Source organism: Amphiura filiformis, chromosome 3, assembly GCF_039555335.1.
Source record: "Amphiura filiformis chromosome 3, Afil_fr2py, whole genome shotgun sequence".
NCBI classification, from domain to species: domain Eukaryota; kingdom Metazoa; phylum Echinodermata; class Ophiuroidea; order Amphilepidida; family Amphiuridae; genus Amphiura; species Amphiura filiformis.
In genome coordinates this window covers 76,045,761-76,072,794 of record NC_092630.1, presented here as the reverse complement: position 1 = coordinate 76,072,794, position 27,034 = coordinate 76,045,761, and the positions used below count along the sequence as shown (strand labels likewise).

General features: G+C 36.1%; 1 protein-coding gene and 5 non-coding genes across 6 annotated transcripts; all 6 read right to left on the bottom strand.

The window, feature by feature from the left end:
- Positions 1-560: 560 nt before the first annotated feature.
- Positions 561-27,034, bottom strand: LOC140149135 (pre-rRNA-processing protein TSR1 homolog). The gene is made up of 22 exons (XM_072171317.1): positions 26,891-27,034; positions 23,293-23,363; positions 22,040-22,126; positions 20,649-20,764; positions 20,269-20,461; positions 19,511-19,581; positions 18,170-18,326; positions 17,003-17,185; positions 15,393-15,546; positions 14,927-15,042; positions 14,162-14,272; positions 13,493-13,560; positions 12,404-12,496; positions 11,747-11,891; positions 11,368-11,419; positions 10,762-10,820; positions 6,107-6,169; positions 5,308-5,391; positions 4,545-4,647; positions 3,626-3,766; positions 3,150-3,224; positions 561-2,429 (listed from the first exon to the last, which is right to left on the bottom strand). The coding sequence occupies exons 1-22, from the start codon at positions 26,997-26,999 to the stop codon at positions 2,227-2,229; spliced, it is 2,454 nt and encodes an 817-aa protein (XP_072027418.1). The 5' UTR covers positions 27,000-27,034; the 3' UTR covers positions 561-2,226.
- Positions 12,886-12,972, bottom strand: LOC140149403 (small nucleolar RNA SNORD35). Its single transcript, XR_011858639.1, has one exon. It is a non-coding gene; the product is annotated as a small nucleolar RNA SNORD35 (small nucleolar RNA).
- LOC140149405 (small nucleolar RNA SNORD35) lies at positions 13,965-14,051 on the bottom strand. The gene has a single exon (XR_011858641.1). It is a non-coding gene; the product is annotated as a small nucleolar RNA SNORD35 (small nucleolar RNA).
- On the bottom strand, positions 14,608-14,695 carry LOC140149407 (small nucleolar RNA SNORD35). The gene has a single exon (XR_011858642.1). It is a non-coding gene; the product is annotated as a small nucleolar RNA SNORD35 (small nucleolar RNA).
- On the bottom strand, positions 15,243-15,327 carry LOC140149409 (small nucleolar RNA SNORD35). Its single transcript, XR_011858644.1, has one exon. It is a non-coding gene; the product is annotated as a small nucleolar RNA SNORD35 (small nucleolar RNA).
- Positions 16,086-16,173, bottom strand: LOC140149408 (small nucleolar RNA SNORD35). Its single transcript, XR_011858643.1, has one exon. It is a non-coding gene; the product is annotated as a small nucleolar RNA SNORD35 (small nucleolar RNA).

Below are 27,034 nucleotides of genomic sequence, written 5' to 3'. Positions count from 1 at the left end.
AAAACCTCTTTTTTTTTTTTTGTTATTCTCGTTATTGTGACTTTTTGGGTCAAAAAAAGGGGACTTTTGGAACCTTTGGCATTTTCTTTCCGCATTTTTTGCTACGGGCCTGCCTCTGGCAAATTTTTCATCTCTTCACACTTTTTCATGTCATTAGGGGGCTTATTAATTTTTTCGGGTCTGTTTAAAAAAAAAAAAACACGTTAAAAATGGGTCTCCATTGAAAATTTTTACGCCTGGCGCGGAAAAAAACCCTACTAAAATTAGTACTATTTTGGCTTTAAACTCGCTCCGTGTCAACTACAACTACAAAGCAATAAAAGTATTGACCTACGAGGTTCATTCAAATAGTTCTGCCTCCAACCTCCAATCTATGTGATAAATCCCCTCCTCCAAAAAGGGAATGGTCCATACAATCGTCCCCCTAATGTTGACGCCTAGTGTGGGTTTCTGATCAAGTTAACCTCATAATTGACCACTTTAGACCAGGGTCGGATTTACTTTCAGATGAATTCCATTTATATGGAAAATATAAAACACAAGTAACACAAACAAATACGGATGTTTTCCAATAATAGAGTTTATTGTTATAAATCTTTATATCATTATACTTCATCAACAAATCTGATTAAGAATGATTACAGTGCTGCATATAGTTGGCAACGTTTTGGTATTACAAGCCACAGCTAATACATTAATGTTTGTATAACAGTCAGTATTGTCTATATTACAGTAAAATGTCAGTATGCTTAACAGAATGTTAGCCAAAACAATGAACAATTATTCTTTTCGAACTTAAATATTTTAGGCTAGTATAAACTTAAGTTTGATTAAGCTAACTTGATGTTGACACCAGAAGCTTCATACCTTATGCAATTTGATGATGACAAGTATTTGGTGTTAGTTTGATGCATTTTAGTTTGAAATTTATGTTTCAAAGCTATCAATTCCGTTTTCACTGAAAATGTTTTGAAACAAGATAACCATTATCAAAATATAACTCTCCTTATATAACCTGAATTTCTTTTCTTAAAATATAGCTGACAGAATGTGACTAAGTTTAAAAATACTTAACAGTATGCTTCAAAATATCAAACTCTGCAGCAAATTGTATTTCATGCAGTACATAATTAGAGGATAAATATCAGCTAAGGCCTTAAAACATTTAAAAAAAAAGGAAGTAAAATCAAATACAAGCCACGTGGCTGGTAATGAGCTGAATATTATACACTGTGGTATGTCACATAGTACCAAATTATACAAGTTATGTCAAAATTATTGGTACCCATTAGTTTTGATGTTAGTCTACTTCTTATACAACCTCTTATAAAACATTATTGTACTTTTTTGATGTTGCAGTCTTGTCCATAATCACTAGATGCAACGTTCCCGGAACCACCACTACGTGGCAGCACACGACGAAAGCTTTGATGGAACACCTTAATTATTTTCATATGGAAAAACCAAGTAATGGAGATGCCGAGATATCTATGATGTAGCCACAATTTTGACATTGTAGCACATGGAATGCCTTAGAATGGTTTCAAAAGGGTTGGAATCGCTGATAAATATATGAAACAGCATAGATCTGGGCCAAAAAAAGTGCATTTATTCGACAGATCTAATAGACCTGTGATGTCTGTGTGACGTCACAAGTATATACATGTACCAGCTATAGCCCCCTTCATCTGGCCAGATGCCACCAACGGGCAACGGCATCTATCTCTAGTTCCGAAAAACTCTGGATACTGCATGGGTAACAATCATTTTCATAGTCTGTACAAGTTCATGCAAATAATTATCTATTAAATGCCTGAATAGAGCATGGATAATATGCATGTAAAATGATCTACTAGTTCAAAGGTTTCTCACCAAAGATACACAGAATTTGTCTCTGAAAAGACTATGGTTTGGCATCAACATGGCCATTTATTCTGGTTCTCAATTTGCCCACCAGCATTTCAACAAGCCTGGATTGCACAATCGTTAGAGTCTTGTTTAATAACCGATTTACCTATGGGTGAGATGTTACTAACCAGGTTCACCAGGGCTAGAAACTAGGGTAAAATTAGTTTGAATATTACCAACTCTCAATTTTTAGTGGGGAAGTGCCAAATTCAAGCCATGTGATTTACCAATAAATTTAAAACATTGAGCCATTTCCAAATAGCTCCCAAATAAAGGACACTGTGAAATAGTCTTAATATAGTCAGCTGTCTGTGTCATTTATTCCATGTCTATTTCTAAAGCCTCAGCAATTTTTCGGCTATGGTATTGATCATCCAGTATTGCTGGTGTGAGATTCACATGCCTAGTGTTGACCACATCATATGTCCACTTGGGATACACTCGTTTGTACAGATTCATTAAGATGGTGTCTTGAGACTTCAATTTGCCATCAAATATACACTTCATGTGTCCATGGGTACCTGTAGCATCAAAAATAGACAACAATTAGCATTATTCTAAAATATATAGAAAAGAGAACTGGGGAAATAATTCAAATTCAGATTCCACACATGTTCTATGCATAACACTGAGGTGGTTCTGCAAGCGGTAAATCAATATCATGAATATCTATGTTGTCTAACTTCAAACTCCCTGCCAAACTAAAATTGAAATAGTTATTGTACATTACTGTATACATTCTTCTTTGTACACTGATATTTTTAGAAAGAAACTTGACATACATTCTCTTAGACAAATATTTCCTAAGTTTAAACAAGCACCTTTACAAGTTTTGCTACCTTGAGTGCATCAATCATTAGGAAACCAGTACAAATACATAAACCTACAAACAGCATAATATAGCTGGTACAGTAAAACCTCATTATAACGAAATCTGATACAAGAAAAACCCTGTTATAAAGAAGTATTTTTCCAGAACCAAGATACAAAATTCTTTTGTTATTGATTGTTTTTACAACCCTGATATAACGAAATTTGGGTATAAAGAACTAATTTCTCTGTCCCTGACAACTTCGTTATAATGAGTTTCCACTGTACATCATATCAAATTTTGTTATAAAATCTTTTTGCATTTACAGAGAATATGTCACATTGCTGTATAAATAAAAACCTGTTATGTACATTCTGCCACTACATTCTGCTTTGCCTACAATAAGTTGCATTAAGAATGATATATTTACCTAGAGGTTCTTTAATGTGTCCTCTCCTGCCCCACTTGGTGTGTAACTCCACTGGTTTGAACCACATAATATCCTCTGAAATGGTACCACAAATCAAAGTTAAAACTAGTAGTCAATGTTATATAGTAATGTCATAATCAAAACTCTGGCAATGATTATTTTGTACAGTTCCCTAAATGTTTAATTACTTCATATCAGCTGACTTTTTCTCAGCTGACTTTTTCTCGGTGCTTTTAACCAAGCACTTAGGAATCTCATTTTCAAATCGGTTACAAATGCTCTCTACATTTACAAGTTTTGGTCTTGAAGCAAATTGTTTTGGAATTTGCAGTATTTGTGTTACTTTCATGAAATGTAGAAATGTTATGTGTGCAAGCAAAAATACTCTTTCACCAAGATCTTGGAACTATGTACAGCTGTCAATGCATGTAAGAAAAGGGAAAAACAGTATGCTATAAAACACTGTTAGGTCTCACCTCTGTTGAAAAACATGTATCGTACAATGGCCTGCTTGTTGATGATCTTCAAAGGGTGTCCACTGAGTACAACCTTCTTTGCTACTATTCTATCAGGATGGACTCCATGTAGAGTGCCTGTAGCTATGAGACTATGGGAACCTGTCATGAGACAAATATCAGATGAAATCTGGTCAGTTTAAGAAGGAATAATGATGCAAAATTATGATTCAAACAAAGCGCTAACACAGACTACTGCTTCAAAATGTGAAAATTTAACATAGAGATGTTCAAAGTTTTAGTGTTTCCAGTAAGTTTGAGCTCCATTAAAAAGGTAGAGGAATGACACTTAAAAATAGGTACAAATCAATATCACCTGACTATTTATTTCATCTTCACTAAGACAAACATATCCAAGTTAGTAAACTTGACAATACTAGTAGGGGTAGATATATAGGTCTATGTGCAAGATTAACATTCTATTCTTTGTTTCTCCTAGGCATAGCCTTGAATCACACATGCTATAGTGGGAATTCCAATTGAATGAACGTAATTTTCAATAGTGTGACGATTTTTGCATACACACTTCGCTGATGTACGCCAGCGTGTGCGACTGTGCGTGAGTAATGAGGAAGTGAATCCAACCATGCCAATGCACTTGTGATTGGTTAGCATTGTATCCAAGGTTGTGCGTTCGTGTTGTAGTTTGAAATACGCTATATACGATCGCGGTTGGATCGAGTACAGCTGTTGAAAGCTGTGTTCATTTAATTGGAATTCCTACTATAGTCTTATCTAACACAGCATATACACACTTGCACTGGGATGTTTTGCTGTCACTTGCATTGTAACTGCATGAAAGCACTAACAACACTACAAAACTCAAGGTGAAACAAGTGTATAATAATTCCTGTTGCTATATGTTGTTTGCAGTACTTACCATCTTGTTGCTCCTTAAACATTAATACAGTGGCTGGTGGAAACAATATGGGAGCATACACACTGGCTACTGTCATGGTCTCCTTGGGTAGGAACCTATCATACTGAAAGATCAAATTAAAAACATCACAATTAGGATTTGTTTCAATCCTATATTTCAAAGCAATGTGGATTTATAGAGACATAGTGTAAGAACCATTCACCAGGTATGTGAATCATTGCTCACCCACCACAGGACTGGCAACATCTATATATAATATTTGCTTCTAACAAATGATGTTGATGATAGAACATTTCATATCTTATTAATTTTTAATAAGAGGCTTTGCGAGTATTTTTCACACATACATAAAGCCATCTTTGTAATTCCAATGAAATAACTGAATTGTTCACAAATTCACCTGGACATTTAGAACCATACCATGCCAATACATCTTCAATGTTGAAAACAATGTAGAATTACATTTCTACCCTTGCTACAGTTTGATCAGCTCGTAACTGGCGGGCCATATAACATCACAGATTAATATCAATATGTTTTATTTGGAGAATTGTCTTGTGACATCTCACCAGAAGTATTACAAATTATTAATTGAAGTCCTGTACTTTGTCTAATTTCTTTAACACCCAAAATATAGACCAGGCAGATCAACTATATCGCTCTTTACGTAGGTCTACTTTACAGCGTAGTAGTAACAGCCTAATAATGCTCGCTGATTACGAGCTGATCAAAGTATATATTTGTACTTGCTAATGAAACTTACCTTGTGTTTATCTCCAAGAGAATGCTGTGAAAATACTGGACAAGCTGTGAACCTTCTGTACCCAACCTGGAAGAGTAGTCTTTCCTGTGCATCAAGAAAACAATGGGCTTCACTATGTATTTTCTAAAGGTAGCATGTATTCATTACGCTATAAAGCACTTGATATCAATGCTAGCAGAACATGTATGTCCATCTCATGTAAACCAAAACATTGCGAGCCAAATGAATTTACACCTATCCATCTATACAGTGGATTGGCTGAAGTCTGGTAATTTACCACATTAAATTACAAAGCTTTTTGTAATTTATTCAAAAATGCTATCAAGCTAATAATGATTCATGTTATGAATATCCCAAAAGGAGTGACAAAATATATTACAAAGCTTCTGCCATAACAGAATGTGGGATTAGCCCAGTGATGTGATGGCGCTGTGTCTAATGGCCAGCATTAAAATCGCTTCCTATATTCTATATGTTCATCTAAAATGACCCATTATGCAATTGGTGCTGCATGCATGGCACCAACTTATTACTTGTCATAATTGGGATGTTTCACCAGATACTACAATGGGTCTTAGCCATATATGATAAGGGTTACAAAATGTTACAAAAACCTTTATTATGTAATACCAAATATTTGAACGGAACCAGTGCATATACATAAGATCACTGCACTTTACAGCAGACCACTGTGGCCTTAGACATCCTAAATTATTTTAGAATCACTCACGGATGCAGCTCCTTGAGTGTATCAACTTGTTGACTAGAATGATAAACATGAAATACATCATATTCTTACCTTTGACTTAATGGGCTCTGGGTTCACATGGTATCTCTTGATAGCAAAATGTAAAACTGACATCTGAAACAAAAACAAAAAGATGCTCAATAAAGACCGATAAAAATATTGGCCAGCCCATCCATTATGACACGATATTGGATAGGCAAAAGACAAAATCCTATCTTTTATTCTCATTCAGTTTTTAATGTAATTTTTGCTAGATAAACTGAACTTTTTCAGAAAAAAATAAAGTTACTTTTGTGAGGACATCCCGCTGTTTTAAATGAACGAAACCATCACTTAACATCTAAGCCGCCGAATCGCATTCTTAGTTCTCGTGACGTGTATTACGCGAACGCATTATCGCTAGCGATCATTGAGGAGCAACAAGCGTGTCATTGCTATGTGGCGGCGCGCCTCTGACTAATATCACTATCAACTATTGTGAGATATTATACACCAGAAAACCAATCAAATTACGTGAATTCTTTACAAGACGCACCCATTGAATAAGAATGTCCATTCAATTACCTTAGAATATTGTTTTAATTCAATATTTGACAAAGTAGCGAGAAATTAAATGTTGCAACATATGGTCAGACCCAACAAGTTTTCAACTTCTACTTGACAAATTTGATGATAAACAATCAATTCTTTATAAATGTGGGCATTTCCCACCATATTTATATAAAAAGCTGTCGAACGCAGGGTACCATAAACTTTGTATGGATCCATCCATTAGTTCAAAAGGCATCATAATCATTGTTTCACTTTATCATCGGATGTGCTCTGGCGATGTTCATATTATTCGACCAACCATATAAGTACAGAATAATAATTTAGGTGCAAGTGTTGTCAGATAAAATAGCAATTAGATGCGAGGATTTGTGTTGAACCATAAATATAATTTTGTGAATGCAAGTTTATGCTTATAAATATTATTTTGTTGCCTTTAAAAAAAAATTTTATGTTTGTTATTTATTTACTATTTCGTTTTTATTTATTTTGTATTTATCTATCTATTTATTTGGGGTGAAGGTCTGCGAAATTTTTTGGGTTATATATCCTTAATACAATATCAAATGTGCTCGAGAAAGGAAACGTAGGGCTTTACAGGGATGACTGAATTGGGATAATATATGGCAAATCACTATCAGAAATCGAAAAAATTAAAAAAACGTTTGTGCTCAACCTTTCCCAAGGAATTCAACTTGAGAATCACAGCGGAAGCAAACCAACATGTTGTGAACTTTCTGGAAGTAACTTTAAACTTACAGCAAAATACATTCCAGCCATACAGGAAACCCGGAGACACTCCTGTGTACATAGACATTCAATCCAACCACCTCTGCATCACCTATTCTTGCCATTTGCAATGCCCTCTTAATGCAATCCTGATTACCCGGTCTATCTATATCACAAGTTCGATATACAGTCGTTTGGTGATGTTAGAGTCCCACTCTGAAAATGGGTAAGAAGAAAGCACTCACACCGGAGCTGAAGCAAGCTACTTTGAAGATGAATCCATGTGAGGTCGACCCCAATATCGCAATATTTATCAACAGGTTGAGAAAGCACTCAATATAAGCAATTCATCTGTCCACAGAGTAATCCGAGAAGGAAGAAGAAATATGTGAATAGTTCACACAAGATGTAATTTGTTGACGTGTCCATCAGTTTCACCGTCACTGTCAGCTACCAACCCTGACAAAGCTGCATGATGCACTGGTCGAAGAGAGCTCTGATTAAATTAAATTTGGAAAGACTACAATGTACCCTTTTGGGCCTTCTGAGATATATGGGTTTTAAATTAAAGAGAGTCAGTGATAATAGGTAGATGTTTTATTCTTTATTTTCAATATAATACTCGGGGGACTCGGTCCCTAACCTATGAACATAACCTGAAAAGAACCACTATCACTTTCTGTGAGAATATGGGCACATAACTTACATTGCATGAGGGGCCAATATGACGGACAAACAATTTATTTGTGTGGGATGTGTGCCATAATTTACAGGTAACAATGATATTTAGATTCAAATAAATGCAATATTGATCTTTGTATGCAGCACTCAAGGTTCATACTGGCTGCAGACAAACTATACGACAAACACCAGATCTAAGCGATGCATTGACAGCACACAACAAACCAGAACGATGCAACTCAGTCATCTGGAAAGGGTCACAGACTCATCGTACTGCATACTGGAACAGAAGGTGGCTTCGTACCGGTTGTTGGGTTAGTCTTCTGATCGAAGAAGGACAGGGACTACCATCACGAGATGAATGGCAAACACTTCCTGGAGTGCTTTGAGGAGAATCTACTACCCTCTCTCATGGAGCCCAGTGTTATTATCAAAATGATGCAACTCAATCCACCGTCTGGAATGGGTCAAAGGCTCATCGTACTGCATACTGGAACAGAAGAAGGTGGCTTCGTACCGGATGATGGGTTAGTCTTCCGATCGAAGAAGGACAGGGACTACCATCACGAGATGAATGGCAAACACTTCCTGGAGTGCTTTGAGGACAAGCTTCTACCCTCTCTCGAGGAGCCCAGTGTTATTATTGTAGATAATGTGTCATACCGCAATATCAAGATAGAAGGCACCAGTGCGCCAACATCAGAAAGCACAAAGAAAGTTATGCAGGATTGGCCGACTGAACAGAAAATACCTTGGGATACAGGCTTGCTTAAGGTAAATTGAAAATATTGTATCTTTGTACCTGAAGATAATTATTTACAAAAGCATACTGTAGCAAATGTCATTGTCGTTTCTGCTAGTGACGGACCCAGGTCAGGGCACACCCCATGAAATTGCTTAAATATGGCATTCATTTGAAAAGGCGGTTCTTCTTTTTCTTCTTTCAATATAGTACAGTCCGCACATAGCGTATATTCGTACTTTTCCCCTCATCTGGATCACAATTTATAAAAAAAATTCTGTTTTGACTTCTGCTTTGGACACTTGTATACTTTTTGTATTAAGTTTTTTATTTTGACATTTTTTTTCAATTTATGAGGGGGCACTCCACCGAGTACCACAACAGGGTGCGATGATCTGATAAAACTGGATATGATATAAGGTAATAAGAGATTTATACCAACTTATTTGTAGCGTGTTCTATCTCGGAGGTGGGACACCATTTGGGCTCACCTCAAAAAGTGGTGCACCGGAGGCAAGGGTTCCGTATAGTTTGCATACTGTGTTTGCCTCCGCATGTTGAGTCAGGGCGTAAGCCTATGCTTGACTTGTGGGGGTAACATGTTGTCCATGGAGTTGATGTATAATGTATATTTTGGTAATTTCATATTATATAGGCAGAGTTGAGCTGGTAAAAAAGCATAAACTACCTCCCAAATATGAGACAGACAGACAGGTTGGCACAACTTCATGGGCAGGTTGTTCTCAGATCTCCAGTCAGACGCTCAACGCAATTGAGTTTATCTGGGCCCAGGTAAAGGATAACGTAGCAGAGCACATCACAAACTTCAACATCAATGATGTTCAGAAACTGTACGAGGAGGCTTTGGCAAAGGCAAGTGTGGCTACATATGTTTATATGATAAAGGGCTATATATAAAATCTGAGATTGTCCAAAAATATTAGCATTGAAAGGTAGCATTTGGTGAAAAACAATTCTTACAATACATGCAAATAAATGTTGCCCAATCATATCTGAACGTTTCATTGTTTCATAAACGTTTACCAAAATAGAGTGCTGAAAGACTCCTGATTTTGATTAATTCAGTTGTAAAAGACCTTTAAACTTCTCATTCCTCACATCCTGTTTTTTTGTCAGGCGTTTTCAACCAGAAAGCCGAGAAAAACCTTCATTGTGACCTTTTGCAGCTCTCAAAGAAACCAAGAAACCGGTACGCCGTCAGCTCCCAACGATCCATCATCTCCAAATGCCAGGGGAACATACCGACCCAAAATGGACGATGTGCCCCCAACAATTTTGGGCGCCGCAACTTGAGACATAGACATGAAACATAGACATGTTTGGTGTTTAACACCAAGTTGACCAAGAAGCATGAAAGAAGGCTGTACACCACATCATAGGAGTGGAGCAACAGTCCAGACGGTGTGATGAAAGATCTGTTGGAGCCTATTATCATCAGCCTCAACAGTGAGGATGAGAATGAGGAGGATGAGATCTTCTTTGTTGAAGATGACAAGGACGATGCTGATCAGTGGCATAGCTAGGGGTTGTGGCGCCAGGGCCAAGGATACATAATGGCGCCCGCCCCCAATTTTTGAAACAATTGCATGCGAAAATGTGCAAAAATAGGGTCATTGGTTATAATGAAGTTGAATATTGGTCTGAAATTGATCTTTCAAATAATTTTGTGCTAAAATGCATGTGAAGCTTGCGAAAATTTTGACTTTCACTTGTGGCCCCCCCCCCCGTAGCGCCGCCACTGATTGCCCCAACTTTATATTCAATTTTATCCATGTCCAGAACCCCAATAAATAAAATACTAACACTTTCTTCAAGCAAAAGATTCTCTGACATAGCAGACACATAGCAACAATTGAAATATTTATATATATAATCTCTACGAAGGGCAGAAAGTTAATGTATTTATGGAGCCGTTGTGGTGTTTTAAGTTTTTGAGTCCTCTCAGTAAAAAGTAATATTTGATTTTAATTTAATATTATCATACCTTTTGTTCATGTGGAAGCATGCCAAAGATAACTAGTGGTATTCTTGCATCATGGTCACCTGAAAGAATATTGACAAAACATGCATCATCTGAAATATGGTGTATATCAGTCATAATAATATAATTAATTGGCATCATAATATGAGTATATATCTTTAATTGTGTAAATATTTTGTAGAATTTCACAATCAGCATCATAGCCTTGTGTTCATTATAGTTGCACAATCAAACACTGCAATTTATAAACCATGTGTTGTTACAAAGTCTTGTAGGTAATAACTACTGCATGTGAACCTGAGTAGCATTCTTCTAGAATGCTATCTACAGGTGTGGTAAATTCATTCAGCATTCTCTGTTACTTGATCCATCCTCTATGCTATCAGGTGACAGACAAGCTTGTGGTTTGAAGTTGGTATGTAGTTTTCTAGGAATGTGATCCAAGTTGTTTCAAATCACTACTTACCCACAACACTCTTAGGGACATTTGCTATGAGTAGTGTTGCATACCAAAACCATAGTGAGAAGTGCGGTGTTGTTTCTGTTGCATAGTTTCCTAGAAATTTGATCCATTTTTTTTTCTAAAATTAGTTCTGTTTGATTACTTACCTATAAAGCTCTTGGGGACATTTGCTATGTGTAGTGTTACATACCAACCAGGCTGCAATGTAGAAAGATTTATAAATACATGCATAAACATAACACCTTATTTCAATAATATACAGCTAAAAAATCAACCATTTATTTGAGCATATACACAAGTTAACAGTCCAAACCTGAAAGCTACTATCCAAGCCATAGAATTCAGAATACAAATGAAACATATATTATATATTCTATTATTAGAGATGTTTAAATAACATTCATTGGCTATCAGAGCAGAGCCATGTATATTATAGTGCATTCAGTTTATGCAGTGGTTTAACCCTCAATATTCAGAGGAGACTAAACCCAATAGATATATCTTTCACTGATCAACATTTCCTACCTCAGCAGTGCTTTGCCTTTCTTCTGCCAGCACCCTTTTCTTTGTGCGATTGAAATTCTCAAACTGGAAAATGCGGGCATAGTCAAGAGGCAAATTCTCCTTAGGATCCCATGGTGATGTTCGGAAACTTTTCAACCCTCGATACCTGAAAACATGGAGAATATATTGAAATGAAAATAAGACTCTGGTCTAATACTAGAATGGCAGCATCTTATATATTCATGGTAGTCTCATACATGGCACATTTTCTGGTACCACTTACGTACTAATTATGATTAAAGGCATGTGACCAAAATGACACGCTCATCTCCTAATTTTTCCTCATTTTGGTATCAGAAGCAAGCTCATATTTTTCTCCTTACCCATTTCCGTCAGAGATTTGGGACATTGTTATAATAGATGTTTTTGCTTCTCATATTACTGGAGTAATACAACTCACAATGTTGAAACAGATTGTTTTAATGGCCTCAATGTACGATAGAAAACACAACATGAAAAATCTGACCACCCCCTTTAAGAATTGTCCACATACGGCCAGTCAGAGTGGAGCATGACCCAGTGTTTTTGCACTCAAATATTGTGACCATTTTTTTAGCAGATACATATAGAGGAATTGTATGGGTTCTATAAAGAAGATCCCAAGGCCTTAAGACCTACCTGGCAAATCTTTTCCTTGCTGAAATATCTGTTGGGGTGTCAATTTCATCTGGAAACATTTCATTCATTCTTTCTGCTCTGTATTTCTCCAACCTATTTCAAAGAAAATCGTTAAGTCTATATTTACTATAGTATTCTGCAAAAAGTTAATATACTTTGTATTCGGCAAAGTCCTTGAGCAGCCTCACGTGGGGTTCTGATTGGCTAATTGAATCACAGCATCATCACATCATTTGCCAAATAAGCTGCTTAGTATCACAGCACCTAGTTCATTTTAAGCGATTATCTTGAAGAGCAGTACGGCAGTGCTAAAGGACCTTGCTGAACACTAAAACCATGATGATACTTTTGAACAGTGAATAAATTGGATAGTAAAATTAGTGTAGCTCAATGATTCTCTGAGTGAAGCTTGGTTTGTCTGTTGCATGAATTATTCTCTTCTCAATCCAGTGATAATTAAATACCATGATATTTGAATACTTCAAAGTGCATCAGTTCAAAGCCTGTTGGCAGTATCAGCAGAGCACAATGTGCCTCTGAAGACCATCGTGAGATACACATCATCTGCACCTCATAATATCCAACATATTTAAAATGATTTATTTCCTATCATCTTTCAGATTCATTAAGGTTTTATTGTACTGGCTAGCCAATGGATTCAATGGAGAAATCAGAATCAGGAATAAATGTAGAACCACAAATTGGGTCTATGGATCAAGTTGAATTTTGAATGTCTCATCATCATGATTAACCAAATCCATAGTCCTATATGGGCATTTGTATGGAAAAAGACTAACACTTTCTTCCCACATCTATCTAATTTACTATTTTTGGGACTTCACTAAATCTACTTTTTGCATATCATGAAAAAAAAAATGAAACAGCGTTGCAAATGGTTTGACTTGTGTCACTGACAGACACACTGTTCTACACTTAGTAAATTACAGGCTGTATAAAAATGATTGGTACATCTGTTTTAATGGTTATTGAAAAGCCAGCTTCTTCCAAATTCTTGAAATGACCTTAGTTACATGACTGTTGCATTTTGATGTGGCAGTCATGTCATTTTGATACAGTTTGTATACTCACATGGCTGTCTCCTGTTCTTCATCATAGTTGTCATCCCAATGTACAGTTTTGCCTTCTGTGATACTGATCTGAGGCAAAACACCAACATTCAACTTATTAAATATGCTACATGTATTAGAATCATGTTATGTGCTTTTCAAATTAACAAATATTTGGGTCTTTGTTAGATTCTTATAAATATCAAAAGGGGTTCATGTTTCTAAGTATATAAAATGTACTATTGTGAGAGAAAAGATACAAAAAAAAAAACAAATAAAAAACAAAACAAAAAAAACACTCTGATGCTGATAACAAAAAATGCTCAAGCACTCATCAATTGCCATCAATCATCAACCTTAACAGCCGATGATGAGGCTGCAGGAATAAACGAATAATGCTGTCTATTTCTTCTGAAATTTGATTTCACTGACCATTTTGCCAGGAAGACTGAAAAATCATTGCAATCTCTTACAAATTCTGTTATAGAGTTCTTGTAAGTGCATCAGTTCAAAGCCATTGGGCAGTATCAGCAATGCAAAATATGCCTCTGAAGACCATCGTGAGATAAACATCATTTGCACCTAAAAATATCAACTTAACTCATTCACATATATATGCTTCAATCATTAGCTTACATAATTTACATTCTTGTTATATTTTTATAGTAATGGTAAATTTTGCTACACTTACTGTTTCATATTCCATGTCATCAGTTTCAGCTATGCTAGCCTTCTCTTCATCACTTTCCTCCTCATCACTTCCTCCTTCCATACCATCTGCCTCCTCATCCTCATCCTCATCCTGAAATACAATTGGTATAACAAATATGATACTACAAATGTGGCAAACACATGGACAATCAGTTGAATCATGTGCAACATACTGTTCTTACTAGTTGTACAGACCAGTTTAGGCTGAATATCTGGTTTGTAACTAATTTGTGAAACTGTTAAATTTATATTCAGGAATATAAAGCATGTTTTTATTCATCCTTGTTTCTGTGTTTACATAAAAAAAACACATAAGGGTTTTTCCTCCTTCATATTTCGACCATCAGTTCAACACTGACAACTATAATACCATACAACCCTGACAGTAGTTGGTACTACTTCTGTTGGTACATGTCCATAATTGAATGAGGTGCATCAGTTCAGATGCCAATAGGCAATGTCAGCAGTGCAGTATATGCATATGAAGACCATCGTGAGAAAAACATCATTTGCACCTCCTCCCTCCATTGTCCCCACATAGATTTTTTGTTTCCAACAGCTTTGTTCCAGTGAACCTGTTAGTAACGTTTCCTTTGCTTGCAACTCACATGTGCTATTATGACATTACTACAAATTACTTATGAAGTGATGAAATGTCTTCCATGGCATCAATGTATCTTAAACATGTTTGATTTATAGTTTCCTCTCATAGCAGACATAACAAATGAAATAAACAATGACATACAGAATCGTCGTCCTCGTCTTCTTCATCTCCACTGTCCACAATCCAAGCAGCTTGATATTCAGATGTCCCCTTTGGCACTCGTTTAGTTATCTTCTGGGTTTGCTCTTGTAAAGCAGCTGCGTAAACAAAACACATACAAAGCCCAGAGCAAAATAAATATTACTTAAAATACGTTTTGACTGCAGACTAACTATTCACCAACAAAACAAAACGTAAGTAGCATGTTAAATTACGCATTCTAAAGGCGTATACACATACTGCATGCAATTTGCTGGTGGAATTTATTTTTGAGATGGCTGAGCAAAGGGTCAATACAGGAGCTGTATCAGTACTTTTGCCTAATGGCACTATCAGCATTGCATATGCCTATGAAGACCATCGTGAGATAAGCATCATTTACAACTCCCAGTTTTGAGACTTCACACAGTTGTGATATCAAATGATAACAAATGATGTTGTTGATTACCTTCAGCTTCAGCAAGTTCTTCTTCAGTTGGCCAAGTCTGTTCTCCTTCCATTGGGTCTGGTATGGCTTCACTATCCAAAGACTCTTGCTTTGATGGATCAGCTACTCCAAGCACCTTGGCACCTTCTTCCATGCTGTTTGCTTCCTCAGTATCCTGATTTCATGACACACAAAGAATATTAGACTTATATTTCAAACTTTAGGATTTCTTTTCCTTTGATTGTATGGAATCAATTCATCAGCTGAATACAAAGAAATAAATGACACATAACTAAAGGTACTTAAAAATAATTAGGGCTTACATAAGAAATTCATATCAATTTAAGTTATCATATAAATCATGTGATACAATTGTTTTAACTTCTCTATAAATTTGGACAAAATTTGGAAACTGGGATTATTATCCGACATTTCCAGAATTTCGGACTTTTGCAAAGTTTTAAGAGGTTGGATTATTATCGGACATGGAACCACATTGGGACAATTACACAATGTGTTTTTTCACTTGCATCTTTTCCCTTTTACAAACCGTTCAGAAACAAAACACAATACAGATTATCTTCCCCTTTTGGTCAGATTTAAACCCTCAGCTTAAACGTGCAAAAATAAACCAAATGACACAGGCAACAGTTCATGTGACAATTGCAAAGGCTCTTGCAAAGTGGCATTCCACTTCTTCTTTTCATAGCCGAAAGAGGTGCATCAGTTGAAGTGCCAATAGGCAATGTCAGCAGTGCAGTATATGCATATGAAGACCATCGTGAGATAAACATCATTTGCACCTCCTCTATTCACTATTCCTAAAGGATATTTACATTGTTTTTAAACAGGTTTGTTTGTGTAACTCCATTACTAAAACGTTCTCTGCTTGTACTTAATGTTAGAAAGTGAACAAGTCTTTTCCTGGACTTTGATCTAATACATGTTTAAATTCAAATTAAAATTGCTGATAATATACTAACAATGCATGGGAACTGAACCAATGGTAGCTTCTTAGTGGGATACAATAGATTAGTCGCGGTCCTAGCCGATTTGTGCTCCTTTGTCACTAAACAACTGTCTGGCGACAACCTCATAGTACGTCTTTCCTGATTGGCTAAATTAACTCAGTAAAATATTGGGTTGCCAAATAAGGCAAGTTGGTGGACAGCCATGTGGTGATATAAATCCCCGTATTAATCAACACAATGTATGTGAATACGCGTTGTGAGTCGCTGACATGAAAGGCGATATCAGACAATTCTATCCTCAGTGGCTGCAAGCTAGCATACATTTTGCGTTTGCGGTATCTACAAAGTACGATGTTCGAGTCACTTATACAAGTCACGCCCTAATTCATCAGCCATAGCAAATTGGAAAACATTTTTATTTGGAAATTCATTAACCAATCAGCAATCATCATTTCGGGGTTGTCGCTAGACGGTTTGTTTAGTGACGGAGTAATACAAACTGGCTGGGACCGAGACAAGCAATAAATATACTTGTAACAATTGACACCCAGTCATCCAGTCAACTTACATAAGGAAGTCCTAAATGACAACCGGCAGAGCACCAGCAGAAAATATGTCATATTCCCTTCCTTTTTATATATAATACTGTTAATTACTTACCACTGCCATAGAATCTCCTTTCCCTTTCTTTCGTGACCCTTTTGAGTTCAAGGGACAGGGGTCAGGAGGCATGTCGATTTGCTGTAACTGGTAATCCCCCAAGCCAGGTAGATGCACCAGACTATTTACTGATAATGCACAACCCCTCACAAAACCAGATACTTTCAAGGTGCCTACAGTGTTCTGTAAATGAGAACAAAAGTAACAGTATTAGGTACATAATTCATCTACACCAGTCAGATTTCATTCATCTACAAAACAATTGTACAACAAGTTTAATAACTTTACAGTTTTTGTGACAGAAGAACAGCAGTTTTTTCCATATTGAGAGCGTCCAGAGCGCAAACATGGAAGTGGTGTTGATTGGCTGAATCAATCGTCTGACAAACAGAGCAACAGACCGATAATCTGATTGGTTGATTATGCTTCAAAACAATGGTTGGCGACATTGAAGGGAACACAAAGCTCTGCGTATGTCGCTCATTAACAGGGAGCTTGTGTCAATTTGAGCAAGTGACTGCCGTTCTTCTCTGGCACCATGTGTAGTTATTCATAATTACATTTTTATGAACTACAATTCACACAAATGCTTCTCTTTCTTAAAACTTTAAAAATAAAGTTGCAGCTAGACATAACTAGACTCGATCCTGGTTGAATATTGTCTTGCTAAGTGTTCAAAATGAAAGATTCAAATTCAAATCTAAATTAACCAAATAACTGACACAATGAAAATGTAAATTGTGATGTTATCAAGCAAAATTAGTAGGGATTTTGAGATATAGCCAATAATAGTATTTCTTTCGTATTTTATTATTCTGATCAACATTAAAATGGCCATATTCTGGAACAGTAAATCAAATTATGATGCGGTGTTGAGCAAAATAAAGTTCTGAAAATGGCTCATTAACAAAATCAAAAACTGAATTTTGATTTTGATCAACATCAGATTCATTTAGTTTGATTGCATCACAATTTTATATCTCTACATTTGAATACTATCAGGACAGAAGTGGTTATGTTATACACCATTTTTTATTCAATATTGATGGTCCTACGATGGAGTCTCAGAAGACTCAGAGAGGAAGGGTGCTTACTACATTTTCTAAAATGAATGTTAAAACTACAAGGAACCATTTTTTTTCAATAGATCAACTTTTGCAAACATACATCTTGTTCTGATGGTTGGAATGTGACATTCCTTGCCATTAAGTGAGGCCTAGTATCCCTCCATCTCACTACATTCAGCTTTTGTTCTCCTAAGTGTCTCAATAACATCACACCCTCCTGGGCATTGTCTAATGGATACAACTTCTGTTCTGGAAATCTGTGAATATGAAGTAGAAACACAAATTACAAGTATCAGCCAACTCATATCCCCCTGCACGGTTTTATATGCCTAATTGCCTATCCTATATAACAAACAAAACAAACCTTTTTGTACCAAAGGTGCATGCTAACCATCAACACTTGCCAAAGCATACCCATTTGGATTTTTTTCAAGTGACACTTACTGTCTCAGCACCTTTCCAATGCACCTGTACAACTAAATTCTGTCAACTGTCTAAATAAATGTACTAAACTCCTCAACAAAAGTTTGGAAAGTTTTTTCAAGCATCTGTATCTCAAATTTTTTGTGACATTTATATTGTGTTGCATATCAATGGGTAGCTACAATACTCCCCTTTACAATGACACCCCATTTGAAACAATAACATTTTTCACGGCTGAGTACACGCCTTGTGAATGTAGTGGGGTCTCAAACAGAATTTGCCAAATTGAGCATTATTCTGTGCAGCAAGCTGCAATCCATATTTTCACAATCTGGGACCTAATGCAATCCTCCAAGATAACACCGCTCGCCCCACAGAGTCACGGTAGTCAACGACTACCTACAGAATATGGGAGTAGAGCCAAAATGGCCTGCCATCAGGCCAGACCCAGGGGCCAGACCTCAACCCGATTGAACACTTGTGAGACCAACTTGATCGTGCTGTACGTGCCAGAGAAGCCCACATGCAACCATCTGGCTATGGATTATGATGAATTTGACTTCATATACACAGTATTTTGAGTGCTTGTGTGAAAATTCCCATTTTTTACTTTCATTTCATTACATCATTTTACTATGCACATCCCCTCAGTGACCGACTTAAGCACACAGGCTCTAATAAGTATAACAGTAATAAGGACCGAATACAGACAATAAATCAGCCATATACAGTTTTTTTGTTTTGACGTTTTGAGTTTTCAAATGCTTCACAAATTTTCAAAGCAATCGGCAATAAATTTCTAGCTTTACATTGGTTCGCTTTAAGTTCGGAAGTGACGTCAATGCTTTTTTTGTTGCACCACAAGCGTGCCAACAAAATGCCCGTGTATGCATGCGTGTTCACTCTGTGTGATTAACTTTACATCCACAATTCAATACTGTGGCCAGCAAAATATGCACATATGCCACTACTGAACTTGAGGTGAACCAAACTATCGCTTAATTTCAGATATACTTACCTTCTTTCTAGTATTTTTTGTATTTGTTTTTTCTGTTCACTCCTTTTCTTAATTGGAATTTCACTTAAACCCTGAAAGTTAAAATTAACATGAAAATATACAAGGATTGGTTTTGATGATTCTAATTATATGTCAAAATCTATACCAATACTCACTCACAGTATATGTAGGACTTTATGATATCTGAATCAGTAACTTTATTATGCTACCTTTTACTTTTGCTAGAAGTTTACTTTTCACAAGCACTTGACTATCATCATTGTTATATGAATGGAAAAAGCAATGATTTCTGTTTATGTATGGATTAACGTGTTGCTCCTTGGAAGAGGATTTTATGTGATGGCCAACAACATGGCCCAAAACAAGTGAAAATTGCAGAGTGATCTAGTATTTTTTCATGTCCAATATGATGCTTTGTATATTGCCTCCAGGTAAAATCTCAGAATGACTTGCAAGTTGCAACTGTGATTGTATTCACCTGTTGCTTTGTCAGTTTCACTTTTTATAAATGAAAAAAGGACCTGTTCAACAAATAGGTTGAGTCTTCTGAATGTTAAATGGCCTAACCTAGGAAGCATGATTCCTTTGAAACATGGATTACAAACACACCTTAGCATTTGCAAACTGGGATGCATATATTACTGTTGTTGAATATCAGCAGATCATGTGGGCAGCCAATCAGCAGATTGTAAATAAACCAATTTTTGAATAAGAATCTAGCTTCCTATAGTTTACGACTGATTAAAAACTACACATACCTGTATAACCAGTGTTGTTGCTGGTAGACCTTGAGCAAACAGACAAGTAAGGCATGTCTCTCCCCAACCATCAATTCCTTCTGTCGGTGACACCACACACAGTAGAGAATCTGCAACTTTTGCAGCATCCAAGATCGCCGACAGATTGTTTGGTGGGCACAGAAAGGTAAAGCGCTTGTTAAATCTTGGCACACTGTTGTTAAGACAAAACAAACAATCATGACATTTTTTAGGGCTTGATCACAATATTATGAGCTGTTCGTTTATGATATTTATCAATGGTATCAAGTTTGAGACTTACAATTTGAGTGAAATCCACAATGACTGTGTTTAACTAAATCTACACAGGTTGACATGTTACAACATCATCAACAACTTACCTAACATCAAAGATGAGTTCATTATTGGTAGGATATACAACTAGGTTATCATCACACTCCAGCAAATGCTTTACTATGTGACTAGGTGTACATTCTTCATACAGACCCAATACTACCTACAGGTGTAAAAATACACAAACAGCACTCAAACTATTAGAACAAATGAACCCAAGATTGGAGAGAGGAACAAGTAAGCGGAGATATCTTTTCATTTTTGGGGCATATTATTGTACAATGTATTGTGTCTCCAGCACCTTAGTAAAAGTTCATTTGGCTTCACTCAATTTACTGGTTTCTTTTTGTTAGTTAGGAAACAAAATGGGATTTGACCTTTGTTGTCATATTTCCCCAGTAACAAAACATTCTACATGTAGACAGTGCAAACTATTCATTTTCTTGTTTATATTTACCGATATCAACCGATTTGAGCTGAGTTTGGATGAAATCAGAGCACTTTTTAGTTTCTGTCCCCTGTAGACAGTAACATTTGGCTTTTGACCTTTGTTGAGAGAATTTGCAACATCTTGCTACTGAGTCATGTTAAACATCAAGCGTGTGGATCGGATTCCAAATGAAACCATCTACAACCTGACCAACACCACTCCACTGGTTGCCAAAGTCAAGATTCATCAACTCAAATTTTTCGGCCATATGCTGCGTCTTGAAGATGGCGAGCCTGTGAAAGAATATGCGCTTTATATTCCACCACATGGGAAGAGGAAACCGGGACGGCCGCACTGGCCCGCACATACTATATGTCCAGCACCTCCTGGGAGATACTGAAGGGATGCTGCAGCCAAACAAAATTGTTTCGCTTGCCCAAGATCGCATTAGTTGGAGAAAGCTTGTAGTCGCCTGCTCCGCAGCCGACTGATGATAATGATGATGATGAGAGAAATATACTTTGATATGGTTTTAAACCCAAATTTGACTTGTGTGTTACCCTTTAATGTCAAATTTGAAGGCTTTTGACTACTTTTTTGAAAGTACATAAATGATTCAGAATCAATACCCCCAAAAACTGACCAAGAACCCTCTCAAACTGTTTTATGGCTCCCTGAGGAGACCTTATAAATGTTGTTAGAGGCTTTTTAGTAGGCTGGAGTCCTAACTAGAAGAAAATGAACAAAAGTTTATAACTTGCAATCAATCAAGGGATGTGGGGATTTCAATATCAAGCATGTAGGTACTGGGCAAGTTAGGAATGGTAATAACTAAATTTTCAACATTTCTGACTTTGGTCTAAGTTGTTCATCATGTCACGAACACTATTTGGGCACACAAGTCCTCTAACATATTCTTGTATTTAATGCTTCACATGTTGGCAATTGGAATGTTAAAAAGAAACATAACTGGTATGGTTGTGTGTTTCATCCATGCAAGCTACATACCACAAGATGTGGAGCTGTGTCTCTCCCTCCTACACAACGCCTCTTGGAAAGGATCTCATCTCTTCTCTTTTGTCTTCTCTGATGAGCCTAGAAATAAAAGCGGTGAGCAATGATCATCATTAATTTAATATCAGTTTAATTTCCTCACGTATTTTAATTTGTTCATGTATCTGTCCTGTTAAAGAGAGCAAGTCCACAATGTCTGCTATCAATTTGCAATTAATATCTATTCGGCGAAAAATATATGGCCACAGAGCACACATCTCCAACCAACCAGTTGTGGCATCCCCATATGTCTAACAGCTTCAGACAGGTGTCCGGAAGACGACCAGAAACACCAAGATTAGGCCTAAAAAATTGTTTGATTGGCGTAACATGAAAAAAAATTAGGGTAGGTTTTAAAAAAAAAAAAAATACACACATTTTAAGCTGAAAATCACTAATTTTTTCTCTTTTTTTAAATTTTAATCTTTTTTGATTTTTTTATTCATTTTTGCAAAAAAATAAGAAAAAAAGTCTAGGGTCGGGCCTATTTTTTAGGGTCGGTCGGATTACGCCAATCAAACAATTTTTTTAGGCCTTGGTGGTTCATCCTGAACATGGTTTATGTGGGAAGAAAAGTGGGATGAGGTGTTGATTAGAACATCCTTCTTTCCAAATAACACTATCTTAGAAATAATGAACATACAATATACTTTGTCAATCTGAAGAAATCTTTTAAGCTCTCCATTTCATTTAAAAAAACAAATTCTAGGAATTCTAAATGCACCGTAAACAAACAAAACCGTATTTAAGGGGGTACTACACCCCTGGCCAATTTTGTGCCTATTTTTGCATTTTTTCTCAAAAATTATAGCGCATTGGTGACAGGTAAGATATGTATATTATAGGGGCAAGGACTACAACTACTGTACTGAAAATTCAGCAACTCAAAGCAAGTAGTTATTGATTTATTGATCAAATATTGGTTTTCCCTCATTTTTTACTGTAACTCCACAACTGTTGTCTGTGCTGAAATAAAATTTCCAGTGCAGTAGTTGTAGTCCTTGCCCCTATAATATACATATCTTACTTGTCACCAATGGCAATGCGCTATTATTTTTGAGAAAAATGCAAAAATAGGCACAAAATTGGGCAGGGTGTAGTACCCCCTTAAATTGGATTACAAATCATAATTATTTTCTTTCAACAACTACTGCAAAAACATGTATACTTGGGCAGGGGTACTTAAACAACAGATCAAAGATACATACTTGATGTCTTCTGTTGATTTTGTTAAGTTCTTTTCTTGCTCGTTTACTCAAGGATTTTGCATTCACCCGACCTGTATAAATAAGAAAAAAAAATAAGGCTGTTGATATTACACTGTTTAAACATTTGGGAGCCATTTAAAAATTTAGAAAATAGCCTAATAAATATGACATACAATGTATAATAAAAAAATAAGGGTCCCACACTAGCTGAAATTTCTAAGTGTGGTCTGATGAGAGTTTTGTTGGCCATGCCCATGTTGGCACAAGCGGCTAGGGGACGCAGGGGTAACCTTGTCAATCAAATACTTCATCTATTGTGTCCAACACTTAATCTGATAAGTGATCGATGTATATCGATAAAAATAGGAAGGTACCTCGTAGGCTGGATTCAGCAGCAGGATGTCATGACTTAATTTATTTTTATTACAATTAAAAAAAACCCAGAAATAATAATAATAATAAAATGATGATTATTATATACTATAATAATACATGATTTTTTTTTAATTAAAGAAAAACATTTTTTATCATAGGCCTATTAATTAAACATGTTAAATATACCATTTCGTAACATCTTGTAGGCCTGGTTATGTCCCGCACACTGACAGAATGAATATTTTAAACTTGTTATATAACTTGAGAATCTCAGACGAAAATACCTAGGCCTACATCTCAGTTGAAAACGTTTATTTGGTTTTAAAAAAAAGCAGGATATTAAATCTTATGTGTTTTCAAATTTATAGAAATAGTAAGATTTCTTCTTTTTAGTACGGTAATACGTATTTATTTATTCTCATATATTTAGTGTAGCAATATTATTATTGTTATTATTTTATATATTGTTTTATTCAATTTTGAATTATGTTCAACTATCATGGTCTTTCAACTTTCACATTAAAATGTAGATTATGTGGTATCTTTATACTATACATGTAGGCTATAAATAAATGACCAATGATTTAACATAACTTTAAACATAAAGTTTGAAAGTTTACAATTTTAATATTTTATATTATTATGATGATGATGATGATGATGATGATGATGATGATGATGATGATGATGATGATGATGGCGATGACGATGACGATGATGATGGATGATGATGCTTGTAGCCAAAATTATTATTTTTAATATAGTAGACCCATTCCATGTCAACTCAGGGATGTGCACCGCAGCACCTCTTCAATTTTTTCTTTTTCTGTGTGGTGGTAGATATTTGATGAGAAAGTAAAATCCGAAAATTTGAGCTTCATACTCCATTTACGTTTTCCGTGGCATCAATTTGAAATTTAGGGGTCAGCATAAAAAATGTGTCGCAACGAGAAAGACGACGTTTCGAGGTCCATAAATGTATAAAGGGAACCCTTGACAACTTTGAAAAGTATGTATCATGGGGTACTTGTTTGTGTAGAATTCAAATCTGGCATCAGAAAACTTGTAACTCCTTTACTTTCAAAGATATAGGGCCCTCAGAAATGCAACCGTCCAACAGGACCAACTTTGGGGTCAGAACTCAAAAGTAAAATAATTTTATTGTCCATTTTTGCCAGTCAGAGCCCTTTGGTAGGACATTACTCTTATCAATATTGAGCCTATTAGAATACTTTTAGCTGAGAAATTACCATACAAAACCCCAATTTTACATTTTTGGTAGTTTTGACCCCCTGAAAACCAATGTCAGACATTTTGCCCACCATCAACTTCAGGTATGTTAAAGATATGTCCTTAGACAACATTTCTGAGAGATATTCGCTTGGGGTCTTGATGGCTTCAACACATCACTTAGGTTTGCCTATTCCATAGAGTTGTACATTTATGATTCCAAATGTCATGTATAATGACTTGTAACACAGCTCTACGCTGACCCAAAAATTTCAATGTTGATGCCATGGAAAACTAAATGGAGTATGAAGCTCAAATTTTCGATTTTACTTTTCATCAATATCTACCACCACACAGAAAAAGAAAAAATTGAAGAGGTGCTGGGTGCACATCCCTGAGTTGACATGGAATGGGTCAGTATATGTTTTGTGATATATGAAATAAAAAATGAATGAATTATTTTAACATTGTGATAACTATTCATTGTTATCATTATTAATTTTTTATTTCATTTCAAATTGTAATATTTTATATATTTATAATTAGCTTTTATTCCATGCAAGTTTATGCGCACGAGTTAAACTTGGTCAATTTCGCACAGTGGTGCTCTACCATGCAGTCGATTTACCGTTGGTGGGATAATTGCCTATCGATTGGATTGATCATGGATAAGCGTATCGGTGATGTCACTGGCTTTAAACTTTGGCGGACAATAGAATAACCATTGATTGACAAGGTTACCCCTGCGCGAGGGGGTTACTCAAGTTTGGTTTTGGTAGGGACGTGCCGCTGAGATTTTGGAAGTAGACCCATAAATATACCAATTTTCAAGAAATTTGGACCCATTGACATACCAAAAGTCAAAATTTTCGGCCGAATTTACCCAAAATTGTCTTAGTTTTTACAAATTTTCCCAAAATTTTGGTAACATTTTGACAATTTTGGCTAGATTAAGGAAAAATTGGGCTGTTTTCCGAAAAAATTGAGAAAATTTTGAAAAAGGACCCATTCATATACCAAAATAGGCTTTGAAAAAGGGGTCATTGATATACCAGAAGGCTGAAAATGCTACCCATGTTTGCGGTGCACGTCCCGTATGGTCATTTGTACTGAGTACCCCCCTGGGCCCCTCGTCACCTAGGCCTAGCAGCTTGTATGTTGGCTGTAGACTTTTGGAACTACTTCTGGAGTAGACTCATCGCTTGCCAGTCCTATATACATCGTACCTATGTATATTGAGGACTGGCTTACGACATTTTGGATGTCAATGGGAAATACACACTTAACGATTTGCGCCGGTTAAAAAAAAAAAAAAAAATCTTTAAAATTTCATCAATGTATATAAAAGTGGTACCAACCGTATTGTGCTTGCTAATTTAAGACTCGGTTGAAACAAAATTAAGGATCGAAAGCATTTTAGTGTCCAAAAAGGCAAAATTATCGTCAAAATTCTGCGAAATCGGCACCCTTGCGAAGGGTTCAGAATTGAATCGGGAGCGAAAATATCCGATCTTTGCGATCAAAAACACAAAATTACAACTTTAAACATACTATTGGCAAAAGACATTATTACCAAACAATATAGAATAGAAAATTTGACATCATTTTCTCAAAATATTGAAAAAATTTGTTCACTAGACATCGAAAAAGTACGCAATCCAATTCCCGTTCAAACGCGTGCCGTGGGAAACTGAAAGTGCATAATCGTGACTATTCTGGAGTGTACACCCCCCCCCCATTTTTTATCATTTAGTGCTCACATTAAACAGAAATCGACAGAACCTCTGATGTGATGCAGATCCAGCGGTTAGCAGTACGCTTAATTATTTGCAAATGGAAATCTGCAATTTAACATTAGTTCAAGCACGGCGCAGAATTCAGCAGGTATGCTTGTTGTACTTAACTTGCACGCTTGCGATGTCAAGTTGTAGTCGATACCTCCTTCATGTCCCTTAGGCTTGTATCCAACTAATTTGTAAATATAATCACTAACCTTTATGCTGAGTATCAATCTGACTTTTACTACGATGTCTTCCTGTCTTGTGTGATTTGTTTTTCTGTTTAAATGGTCCAGCTCTGTGCCCCTGATTGTCGGCTGCCATCTTTAAAACTCACGTGTATGCGGATATTGGACATA